Source organism: Coccinella septempunctata, chromosome 2, assembly GCF_907165205.1.
Source record: "Coccinella septempunctata chromosome 2, icCocSept1.1, whole genome shotgun sequence".
NCBI lineage: Eukaryota > Metazoa > Arthropoda > Insecta > Coleoptera > Coccinellidae > Coccinella > Coccinella septempunctata.
Genome location: NC_058190.1, coordinates 4,736,956 through 4,750,238, shown reverse-complemented (window position 1 = coordinate 4,750,238; position 13,283 = coordinate 4,736,956). Strand labels below are relative to the sequence as shown.

Below are 13,283 nucleotides of genomic sequence, written 5' to 3'. Positions count from 1 at the left end.
TTAAGGGCGGGATTCTAACCTAAAATAATTTGTTAAACTCATAAACTGGCTGCAGAACTGCTGTGATTTTTCTAATAACGTTAAGTACCTTTTATTTGAAAATCCATTTCATTATCAATAATAATTCTAATTCAGCAACAAAAAGTTGTCACTCTTTGATAATAATATAATAGTTTACTTGACACTGACTGACAGGACAATAAAGTTAGGTTAATGAAATGACAACGATCAACGGCAACCGGCCAACCAATGAAAAGGCTTTATTGGACTAGAATGAAGTCGCACCAAAATAAAAAACTGAAATATCACTAGATATAAATACTTAAGGGCCCCTTACTTAAGATTATGTTAAGCCGCAGTCGTGCAACTGGCAATAAAATTAAGCGACCATTAACTTCAAACTACGCTTAGTTAAGTGCTCATTTTAAGGGGGAATGGTGCAAACGGGCCTCAGACTCACAATAATTATTGAGGACGTTGGAAATCAATATCATCAATTCGAGGTAAGCGTCTACAGTTCCGCATCGTACGGATCGCATTGAAAAAATCAAGCGATGAATACGCAGTACGATACGTATCAGTTGACGCACTTATATGAGTTTTTATACAAAGCATTCTGAAATATTTTCGATGCGATCCGTGCGTTGCGTACGATGCGGAACTGTGGACTCTTACCTTTGAGGTTTGTTCATTTGTCAACTGTCAAAGTGTCAATCAGTTAGGCAACCCAAAATACATCCATGTATCAATGGTAGAAAATTATTGTATACGATGGTTATTTTTTATTGAATTTTTCGAATAATAATTATATTCTCAATTTTCGATTCACTCGATATAACCTCACTTTGCTGTCTCAGCGTCAGAATGCACATAAAATATACTGAATGACATCATCAGTCATGGATATATTAAAAGAAAGAAAAAAAAACACTATAATTGCTCGTTCGTTCGAAGAAAAAAGAACAGTTCTTTTCTCCGTACGATTTTTTCTGAAATACTTCAACTCGTAAACCTTGTCCTCATAATAACAAACACAACAAAAAAAAAAGAATTATCCTTCTAAAGTGTGTGACATTGACCTCAAAAACACAAAAGAGTACTGAATTTATTCTCTAATATTAACTTTGTATCTTTTTATTGTTAACAGTTATGCTTTCAATTCTCTTTTGATTCATATTTTTCCTTTACAGTCCATAAGGGATGAAGCCGTGCAGTCTCTAGCCGAAAAATGTCCAGACTTGCACTATGTCTGCTTCTCTGGATGTTCATTTCTGACAGACGCTTCTCTGATAGCTTTAGCTCAAAAGTGTCCGTTGCTGTCCACATTAGAAGTAGCTGGTTGTTCCCAGTTCACAGATGCAGGCTTCCAAGCTCTAGCAAGGGTGATACATTCTCTTCAACAAAAAAATAAAATATTCTATTCGAATTTTTTCAGAGTTGTCGTTATTTAGAAAAAATGGATTTGGATGAATGCGTTCTGATCACAGATTCAACTTTGATAAATTTGGCGATGGGTTGCCCCAGAATAGAATATTTGGTAAGGCTAACTTTAGGCTACATTAGCCCAATTACCCAAAGTATTGTACAATTTGTTAAATTTTTATTCTTTACTTTGTTTTTTTTTATGTTAATGAATCGATTTCCTTTCAGACTCTTTCTCATTGCGAATTGATAACAGATGAAGGCATCAGGCATTTGTCAACGTCTCCATGTGCTGCCGAGAATTTGACTATTCTTGAACTGGACAATTGCCCCCTTATTACTGACGTATCTTTGGAACATCTCACATCTTGTCATAATCTTCAACGAGTAGAACTATACGACTGTCAACTAATCACAAGATATGGGATCAGAAGATTGAGGGTGAGGAACAAATAAATTATTTCGGGCCTGTTCCGATATTGCTGGTTTTACTGGCCCGCAATCGAATAACAATAGAACTCGAATGACTGGGCCAATAGGCAGGAATATCGGAACAGACGGTTTCTAGAAAAATTTCCAGCAGTCGTATGTTAAGAAACTATAAATTGCATTGTAGTGTCCTTTCTATATTTCGTAGAGAATTTAACGCTCTACAAAAAAGGTCTGATGTCATTTTTCGATAAATGAACTCAGTCGAAAATTGTTCAAGGTTCAATTTATCCATAATTCAGCCGTTTTCTTTATGATACTCTCAAATTTATGACAGGTTGACAGGTTTTGAAAAAAAAATTTAAATTTAGCTCTAAATTCTCAGAGTTAAAAAAAAAATGATTTCTAAATACATAATATTTCGGCAAATCGTTCAAAAAACGGCTAAATAGAGGGTAAATTAAACTTTGCCCTAGAATAACTTTCGGCTGAGTTCATTTATCGAAAAATGACAGCAGACCTTTTTTGTAGAACGTTAAATTCTCTACAAAATATAGAAAAGATATTGCAATGCAACTCATCGTTCATTATTTATAAAAATCAGAAGAAAATTTTTTTCCTGTGTTATTCTTATGGGAAATCGAAAAGTGTGATGCGGACCACTAAACTAATATAATGAAAAATTATCGGTATACAGACAAGAATTGAATTCTGAAAAAAATACCTACTAGAACAGGAGCATTATTGTAGATGAAGAAAACGTTCGCCAAGTATTTTTTTTCTTCTCGTAAAAGAGTGGAAAAATGCTATGCTTCGAATATATTTTCTGCGAAATTGGTTTTTGACCATTTTCTATCATTAATATTGATATAAACCATATGATGTGTAATGTGTGTATTTTTCTGACAAAAATACGCCCTCATTTTGAAATAATCTTTTAGTTTCATTTTAAGTAATTTTATTTTGAATTACTTTTGGGGAGAAATATTTTCAGTTTCCAATTCAGGATTCCGACGTCGTTCGGAATTGTAAACATTCCGCACCGTTTTTATTCCGTTTTTCAGTTCTCAAAAACGATGTCGCACCGTATAAAACATCCTGAATTCGAAGATAACCTCCATCCCTTACTACCCCGGTTTAAGTTCCACTCTTACTGCTAGAGCACCTCGCTGGCGTGGATACTCAGGGGGTGTGGAACGCACTTTGGAGTGGCTAACCCTCCTTCCTCCCTCGTAAGGCAGTCCTGTTATGGGGAGTACTTTTTTCAGAATTCCATTTTTGTCTGTATACCGATAATTTTTCATTATATTAAAATTATCAGACATTAAACTCATCATTTACTAAACATTAATATTAAGGCTCATATTTTCAGAGGCCTATTTTGGCATTAAAACGAAACTTTTGAGCGTGGTTCCGAGGAAGAATAATCTTTTTTTGAACTCTCTAATATAGAGTGTGGATAAAATTCGTTGCCTACTGAGTGGACCTATAAAACTAAAAGGCCAGGCGCAAATAGAAACGCAGTTTAGTGAGGTGACGCAGAGTGAGTTTTTGTGAAACATAGAAAAGAACAAGATCGCTCAAATAAAGCGTGACAGTGACTTGTCAGATAGTAAGTGCAGTGGAAAAAGCTGCGTCACCTCATCAACCTGCGTTTCTATTTGCGCCTGGCCTAAGAGCTAAAAGAAAACGGATGACACATTCTCGAACTCTTGTATCCAGACTGATCCAAATCTGAAACCAGAACCAACCAACAATTTACCAGAAGAAATAAAACCGAAACAATCTTTCAAATTATTCAACAGATACTACGACGCATTCAGCATGTCTGTTCGCTTTATCTATTTCGATGATTCGTTGTCTTATGTATCAAATAAACTGCTCCACATGAGTTAGAGATATTGACTTAAATTGCAAAAAATTTAGTTAAAATAAGATTTTAGTGATGAAAATTCATATCAATATGATGAAGCTGTGAATTAATTTTAGCATGTAGGTCTGCAGCGTATACAGGTTGGTTAAGAAAAATTGAGTGAAATAACGAGTTTTATTCCCAGAGAATTCAAGCATTTTAAGACTTTCATTACAATGTATGGCCTCCACGGGTATCAATAAAAGCTTGACATCTTCTTTGCATACTACACACGAGGTTGTGGAACATTTCTTGAGGAATTTGGTTCCATAAACGCTCTCTCAGATCATTTAAGGATTCTGGGGTAGGTTGATGATTATCTAATCTTCTTTGGAGCATATCCCATGCATGTAATATGCAATTCAAATCTGGTGAGTGCGGAGGTATTGGTAAATGTGGAATACCAAGCTCCTCGCGCAATCTCAACTATGGCTGCACGGTACGGTCTAGCGTTATCGTCTAGAAATTGAAAAGTTTCACCAATAGCAGCGTGGAAATTTGGCACAACATTGTCAATGACATGCTCCCTGTAGTGTAAGGCGGTCATATTCCCAGGACAAATGTGTAGATCTGTGCGCCCGTTGAAACATATCCCGGCCCATACCACAACACTACCCCCTCGGAATGGATGGACTTCTTGGACATAGCGACGATTACTGGATATGCGTGGGATTGTCCATACCCTTATTCTTCGAGAATCTGAAAATCGTCCATATATGGATTCATCAGTGAAAAGGACACTACGCCATTGATAGTTCCAATTGATATGTTGTCTTGCTCATTCCAGTCTTTGACGCTTATGGTCACGTGTTAATGGAACTCCTCTAAATGGACGTCTAGAACCTAGATTCACTTCTCTCAAACGTCGTTTGATGGTTTCGATGGAAACTTGGACCCCATCTGCATTTTGAAGAGTATTCCGTAGCATTCTACACGTAGATGTAGGGTTTCTTCTCGCCGAAACGGTGATTAAACGATCCTGAACAGGTGTTGTTTTTCGTCGCCGACTAAGCCTTGGTCTTTCCAACACGGAACCTGTCTCTCTGAACCTATTCCAAAGTCGAGATATCACACTTTGGCTGACTTGGAGCCTTTCCGCTACAACAACCTGAGTTAGGCCACCCTGTAGCATTCCGATAGCCCTATTAGCCTCAGCGTTTGTTAATTTACGTCTTGGCATTTTCAGAAAACTCGTTTCAAATCGAAGCCGTTGATAAACTGACTTCATTTCAAAATAAGAACATTCATAAAGCATATGCAAAGAACCAAACTTTAGAAAAAAGGCGACCAGATTGACGGAATCTGATTTTTATTAGATCGATTCAAGTTGTTATTGAGTTTTAAATGATTTTACAGCGATTTTCTCGAAGATTGCATACTTTTAAAAACGATTGAATACGATATTCCTAACTCTTATGGGGCAGTTCAAATAAATTGCTAAACAGCAAAGCATGAAGGAGTTTTTTTTTTCTCCTCGGTATCTCTTCAGTAACTATCAAATCGATAAACGGTTGCAAATATATCCGAAATAGTCACGGGTGGTCATTAAATTCAACAAACGAAAGTTAACGACGTTTATAGAGAAGATGAATTTAACAGCGCTTATACGTGCCCTGTAAAATTCAGAAAAGCAGTAAAATCTACAAAAAAGTTTCTTCAAAATGACCCCATTGCAAGAGTAGATTTTTCGATAACACATAATTGGCCCTTGAACAATCATAGTTATGGTACACTGTTCAATTTCGCAAAATGAAATCCAATGTCTCGCTCACGTGAAACACACTGTACAAATATAAGTTATAGAACCTTTACGGCAACACTAACCATAGTGTCGCCTCACTCGATTGAATGAAAATAATTTCTTGCATCGCCAATTATTCAATCAAATCTTTAAGATTTTTAATTCCTTTGATTTACTACATTTTACAGAGCCATCTTCCCAATATCAAAGTTCATGCATATTTCGCACCTGTAACGCCGCCCCCATCGGCAGGAGGAAACCGTCAGAGATACTGTAGATGCTGCATCATCCTATGAATAGTATGCGAATACTTCTGAGTCTGAAATGGATTACATTATCACCACCATTATGATATGTGTTCAGCACGCTTTTAAACGTGTGCACGATTACGAGACATTTCCAACAATTAGGAAACTGTCGAACGATTCTTGGTGTCTTGTTGCATGGTCACACATGTCTTTGAAGTTATTAGTAATAAAATTGTCATCCACGAAAGTTATTACGAGCAATTAAATGTGTGGTACTTGGTAGAAACCAAACTGGATTAAAATGAGATGATATGATAATCCAGAAACTGAATTGCCAGGAATGTTCATATGATGAGATTGAAAACTTCAGTTTCTTGATGAAAATTGGAGTTTATACAGGGTACTGAGAAATCTGTGCTTATTCGCGATTCGTATCTTGAAATACACGCGAATGTAAAAAAAAGTTTGAACTACATTTACTTATTCATTTAACTCCAGTTTATTGGGACAAGAAGCTTTTAACATATATTCCAGCCAGGTAAATCCTTTGTAACGCTATATTTTTTTCAGTTTTGAAAATTCATATATTTTATATAGGACTCAAAATAAGAACGAACTTCTGGAAACTAAATTTCGCCATATTAGACGTTCATGTCATTTCTATTGAAATAAATTATACTTCATAACTTGCTCTACCTAATACCTATTCATATGGAGAATTTGAATTTAGATTATTGTGTAATAATTTTCATGTTTTTTTTTAATACACCCCAGGGTTCTTTTAATTCTTGGTTTCACTTATTATTTGAAGTGAATGAATTGTACACATTTCATTGATGCATGTTGATGGTATCCTAATAGAACATCGGTAGTTATTTCTTATTGTTAAGAAAAATTGAAATCGATTCTTGTAGTATTTTAGGGAACATATATACGAAAGTATGTTTGGAGAGAAAGAAGCCTGTGATAAACATTTGAATATTTGTAAATTGTGAATATTAATGTAAGCTTATATTACTCTACTATGGAATTCATTAAAATTTTGTATACTTACTCAAAAATTGATCTGGATAATGTAATTTTCCATTCGAGAATTCTCTTTCGGTGTAAGCCTTTTGATTTTTATTAAATTGTAACTTTTAAATGTGGTTTCATTTTATTCTATAACTGAGGTTATTATAAGAGTTTATTCTCAGGTGCCAGCTATTTTTTCAAAGGAGAAAAAATGACAAATCCACCTGAGTACTATTCGGAGACATCTGAGGTGTTGCAACAGTAAACTCTATAAATTATCAAGCTCTGGTACAATCTAAAGGAAACTACACAAAAAAATACTAGCTGTTTGATCCAATTCGTATAAATATGATAGTCTTCATAAAGGCTAGCCTCCAAGTTTTCACATCGGAATGGACCCAAGTAAATAAAATAAAACCTCAAAAAAAAAATAGAATGAATATACTAAGGTGATAAACATTAATTCAACTTTCAAAGATGATGAAGAATATGCAACAATTAACTCAATCAAAAGAGCACTGTCCGTTGAATTTATGTTCAGTGTAATGATTCAGTGGAGCAAAAACTAGTATTATTCAATTCTAAAGGAAACAGATATAGGTAACTCGTGAATTACTACCGGATGAATTCATTTTTAAAGGACAGCAAAGCAAATGTGATAGTTCTGTTAAAATATATTTGACCATGTTAAAAGTAGAGGAGACCCCCCTCCGACCTTTCCCTTGTCGACGCTCGTGACCAACTCCGTATAGTGCCCCAATTCTGCGGTGCGCTAATTGACCGAAGCAGCAGCCCCACTCTCTGTGTTTTCAGAGGAGGAAAACTTACATATTTTCTCTCCATTCTCCATTGTTAACTCTGTTGAAGTAACTTATTTTTGTTCTCACTTAGATTATTGTAAAACTTCTGTAATAAATCCCAGTTTTCTGAGGAAAATTGGAGTTCATTTTAGTGCATTCCTTTCGTTTTCATATTTCCGCCTTTGAAAATATTTAATTCTCAAATATTCAGTACGTTCATTCCGATAGGCAGAGTAAATGTAAAGAAACCGTTTATCTGTGTTTAACGTTGTTTTTCTTGCATGCCGTTGAAGATTTCGACGTTTTTCTGATGTTGATATGCGATAAACCGGAGCTGACGACGTTTTTCATTCTTGTCGCATTCTGGAATTTTCAGATTTTTAACGTGTGGGGATTAGCCTATAAAAGCAGATTTTCCCCCGCGACGGCCACTTCTACTTCTACTTTTGACTTTTGATTCTCTTACTTCAGTCGCTTTTACTGCTCTTTTACTTCAGTCAGTTTATGCTCCGTACTTTCTGCGATTCGACGGTTAAGAATAATTTTGTGTTGCTAGTATCAGTGCTATTAGGGATTAATTTTTAGTTTTTCATTTATTTTCCGCGAGTGCCTGAAATAAAGGAGGTAGGTCCCCGTCTTTACCGTTCAGTTTCTTCATTAGACCTACACCGGTTACTTCTTTGACACTGCTGTACTGTATCGCTTTCTGTTATATTTTTTCGTTCTTAACCCGTTTCGCGGGTCTGACTTTTCCCTTCGCTATCAGTCATGGCGCGTAAGCCCTTGGGGTACTGAAGGAAAAATCCCGTCAACCCTCCTGTCCGCGTTCCGCGTCATAAGTGTTGAATCCGAAATCTCTTCTTTTCTAACAGTCATGGAGCGTTATAGCCCTTGGGGTAGAGAATAAGAGATACCGCTCGTCGTCAGTGAAATCCCGTAGTTGCGTTAAAAATAGACCTTTTCTTCGCTATCAGTCATGGAGCGTTATAGCCCTTGGGGTAGCGAATAAAAGTCTCGAATAGACCCGCCCTGGTTGTGTTTCATTTCTGGAGAAATACAATTACATCCCGATACCGTATAGCAAGTCCTTGCACTTCGCGAGGTCATCCTTAGTATTCATTTCGTCAGATCTGGTTGGCGCATTTTATTGACAAACTTTTGATTTTTCACTGTACCTACCCGGTATAAACTTTACGTGCTCGTGACCGGATAGAATTTCCCGAATGTATGTTTGCTGATAGATTCGCCCATATTTCATACATACACATATCGCTGTTGTACATATAATCAGTTTCCGAAGGTGTGAATAAACACATGATTTGATTTTGACTGCTTCGTTATCGCTACCACCTCTGAAGCTCGCATTTAACCTTATCTGGAAAACTGAATCAGTCCCACAAGACTTCAGAGATGCAAAAATCGTAAATGTGTTCAAAAATAAGGGGAGCGCTTCTGATTGCGGAAATTACAGAGGCATCTCGCTTCTTTCAACAGGCGGTAAAATTCTGGCAAGAATAATGGCCTCAAGACTTATGAAACATGTCGAGCTGATTATCCCCGAATCCCAGAACGGATTTCGACCAAATCGGGGAACAACCGACCACATATTCACTCTGAGACAACTTCAGGAGAAAGTCAAGGAACAGCATAGCCAATTATACGTAGCATTTGTAGACCTGACCAAAGCCTTGGACTCGGTGAACAGAGAGGCTTTGTGGAGTTTCATGGAGCGGTTGGGAAATTTGTGAATGTCTGCAGAAGCTTCCACCAGAATAACATGGCCAGTGTTCTTTACAATGGTGAAACCACAGACGCCTTCCAGACTAATACTGGCGTTCGACAGGGCTGTGTCTTAGCACCTGTTTTGTTTAACATCTTTTTGGCAGCCCTGTCTATGATTGTAGACAGTAAATTACTTTCGAGGGGCTTGGAAATTAAATACCGCTTCGAAGGTGGACTGATCAACCTAAAAAGGCTGAGAGCGAAAACGAGAACGAAAGTCCTTACCGACCTTCAGTATGCAGATGACTGCGGCCTCACCTCATACTCCGCTGACAGCCTGCAAAAAATTTTGGAGACTTTCGACTGGGCATATAAAGCGCTGGGGCTGAAAATCAACATTGCTAAAACTAAGATTATGTGTACCCCACAAAATGCTGAAAGGACCAGAGTGAAGATCGAAAACAAAGATTTGGAATATGTCGAATTTTTTCATTATCTTGGAAGCGTAGTAAGCAACAAAGCCACAATCGACGACGAAATCAGAAACAGAGTCGGTGCGGCATCAAGAGCTTTTTGGGGCCTAAGAGAGAGAGTATTTGACAATCACGACCTGTCAATCAGAACCAAAGCAGCAGTTTACCGAGCTGTGGTAGTCCCGACCATGACATATGCGTGCGAAACGTGGACCACGTACAGGCGACATCTGAAAACATTAAATCAACTACAACAAAGGCACCTGAGGCAGATAGCGCACATCAAATGGTTTCATAAAATCTCCAATAAAGCTGTTCTCGAAAGAACTAACAGCCAGAGCATTGATGTTTTAGTTGGCCGAGCGCAACTCAGATGGGCCGGGCACGTCCAGCGTATGCCCGAAAATAGACTTCCTAAATGCGTCTTGTACGGAGAGCTGGTGTGCGGGCAGAGAAGTCAAGGCGGGCAGCTAAAGAGATATAAAGACTCTCTTCATGAGAAACTTAAACTCTTAAATGTACAGAACGACTGGGAGGCTCTGGCAGAGGATAGATCGCAATGGAGACGTGTTGTGAATAGCTACAGCGCGGAATCGGCCAGACGTCGAAATCCATCAGCGCAAGGAAATTTTGAATGTCCTGAATGTGGCAGAGTGATCACCTCGAGAATAGGTCTTTTCAGTCATCGAAGGACTCACCGAAGATAGGATCTGTGTGGGAGTTTCAACTCTATCTTCTATCATATAATAAAATGTAATCCTTCTGTGTAACGTTTTATACTCGTCATCGAGTTACAGCAATATATATATATATATATATATACCACCCTAGATAACAGCGAACTCTGTCTCCGACTAGCGGCTGCTCTGGTAGGTTTGCTATTCTTCCTAGTGAAAGGAATGGCTGGCGCTCGAGATAAGTTTTCTCCGAGGTGATCATGTTACACTTCTTCAACTGTTCACCTCATCAAAATAATTTTCTCTCAAGTCTTCTCAGTCACTTCTGGTGCTAATTTGTTCAACTCAAAAGGTAATGTTCTCGCATGCAGTCTTCTCAAAATGATTAACCATTTTCGTGTTCTTTTCATTCTGATGAAATGAGTGCAAGATTATTTCAGAATTTTCAAACAGATTTATAATCCTGACTAGTACTGCTTAATTAATATGTCAAATCGAGTCAAATTATTCATTTGTCTGCTCAGAACTATATATTTTATTATATTTTTATAATTTACATAGATTTTCAGAACTCTCTAGATCTTCTCACATGGAAAATGGGTATGTAGCACCAGAATTGAATTCTTCTCGTCTTTCTTATTGATGACTGAATGAATATTGATTTATTGTTTTCTCACGATCATCTCTTTTATTTGAATCAGTTTATTTCATTTATCAGGCAACTCTGTTAACCGCTCAATTATATACATATGACTAAATTACTGTTGTCGAGTTCCAGATGAATGAATCCTCATGTTCTCTAGTGTGGACCCTGGATTAGTTTTACTTTAGAACACGATGTGAAATTCTCAAATATGGTTCAACGGTCAACGGTTGTCCTGGTTCCAACCTGGAAGGTTCGCTATACTTTGTACTCTCATTGGTACATTATCATATTCATTGATTGTGCTCGATATATATGTTAGTTTTTAAGCCTTATTCTGCTCTTCTCGAAACCAACGGTTAGTGGTTTTTCTCATTAGTACTCTCGTTTCGTGCTTCTCATAATTTATCAATTGTATCTTTTATTTTTCTGATGGACGTTCTTTTCATGCTTACTTGTAAGCAGTCCGTCTCTGTAAACGTTGTATTTATTGGTGAATTGTTGCACTCTTCAAGACCAACGTTATATACTCATATTGATTATAATATTCTTGCACTCACATTTAATGTATTGATCTCTCATTGATGACCAGAGACAAATTAGTTTTACCTCTTGGTCTATATGACTATTAGAACTCAGCCTCATAAAAATTCATTATTCTATCCTTATGTTTATCTGGTGGAATAAAGAGGCTTTCGCAATCAATTTCCATTGATCTGCGGAACTTCCTCAAAGTCTCAAGTGACTTCTCATTCGAACTATTCTGGATTACCTCTGCTTTTAGTTGAATATGTCTCTCCGAGTCTATAGATGTTGTTATACCAGGATCGTTTATCTGTAGATGAAAACACATATCAGCCTGGAGAATGAAACCCTAGGACAGGTCGAGCAGTTCAAATACTTGGGAAGCTTCATAAATACCTACTAGGGCTAACCTTGACACGGAAATACACAACCGTATCAATTCGGCATCACGGGCATTCTGGAAGCTAAAGATCAGAGTGTTTCAAAATCACGACCTCAATCTGAAGACCAAGACAGCTGTTTACAAAGCAGTGGTCCTCCCAACGCTTCTTTACGGAAGCGAAAGCTGGACGCCCTACAGGAGACATATTGAACAGCTTGAACAAACGCAACAACGTCATCTAAGACAAATATTGCACATCAGATGGTTCCACAAAGTTTCGAATGCAGATGTCTTGCAACGCGCGAGTTGTACAACAATTGAGACTCAAGTAACGAGGGCCCGACTCAGATGGAGCGGCCACATTCTGAGGATGCAAGACACAAGACTCCCCAAAATAGCTCTCTATGGCGAATTGGCAGAGGGAGCTCGGAAACCAGGAGGCCAGTATAAGCGATTTAAGAAGGATACACTACATCAATCCCTAAAATCAATGAATGCCAATCATAACTGGGAACAACTAGCGTTAGACAGGTCACAGTGAAGGTCTTTGGTAAACAGTTATAATGGAGACTCGAGAAGAATACAGCGGCGGCCAGATCTGGTTGGTGACTATCCATGCCCGGAGTGTGGAAGGATTTGCAGGTCACCGTTGGGTCTCTTCAGTCACAGGAGGGCAGAAATTATAAGTCTGCTCTTTTTTTATGTCTTTTTGTAGATTTATTCCCGGTGACGGGATACAGCAATGAATGAATGAATGTTGTTATAATATTTATGTCGCGGGTTTAAGCTGTGAATTTATCAAAAATATCTTCTTTCGTTGACTCCAACGCAAAAAATGACATTTTACCTTTACGTTCTAATTCGCGAACGAAAATTCGACTATTTTTCGTCCGCATCAGACACTTTTCGTCATTAAGATACACATAAAAGAGCGGCAATTGAAACAATTTGGTGAATCCAAGATTCGATAAAAACACAAGTGCCTGTGACAACTGTCCTTTGCGGTTGTCAAATTTATTCTTTACGAAATCCGCCTTTTACGACTGTATTAAAAAAGTGGTTAGCAATACTCCTCCAGAGGGAATTCGCAATCACGCCGACGTAGCCAAGACCAGCAAACAGGAAGAACTTACCTAATTTCATAAAGGTAAACGAGTTCGAGGAAAATATGTAATATGCATCTTCGCAAAGAACTGTCTATTTTCTCGCCTGCTTGCAGGTTCGACCATAATAAGCAGTTTTTCTTCTTTGGTACAAAAATAACTTTTGTAGTAGGTTAAGAATAAATGACCCTG

General features: G+C 37.6%; 1 protein-coding gene across 2 annotated transcripts in view; it reads left to right on the top strand.

The window, feature by feature from the left end:
* Positions 1-6,896, top strand: part of LOC123307201 (F-box/LRR-repeat protein 20) — a 32,458-nt gene extending 25,562 nt beyond the window's left edge. For both annotated transcript variants that reach the window (XM_044889419.1, XM_044889420.1), the window contains exons 5-8: positions 1,191-1,382; positions 1,436-1,537; positions 1,651-1,863; positions 5,693-6,896. In XM_044889419.1, the coding sequence (XP_044745354.1) occupies positions 1,191-1,382; positions 1,436-1,537; positions 1,651-1,863; positions 5,693-5,800 (615 nt within the window). In that variant the 3' untranslated portion in view covers positions 5,801-6,896. The remainder of the gene's footprint in view (positions 1-1,190; positions 1,383-1,435; positions 1,538-1,650; positions 1,864-5,692) is intronic.
* The last annotated feature ends 6,387 nt before the right edge of the window (positions 6,897-13,283 follow it).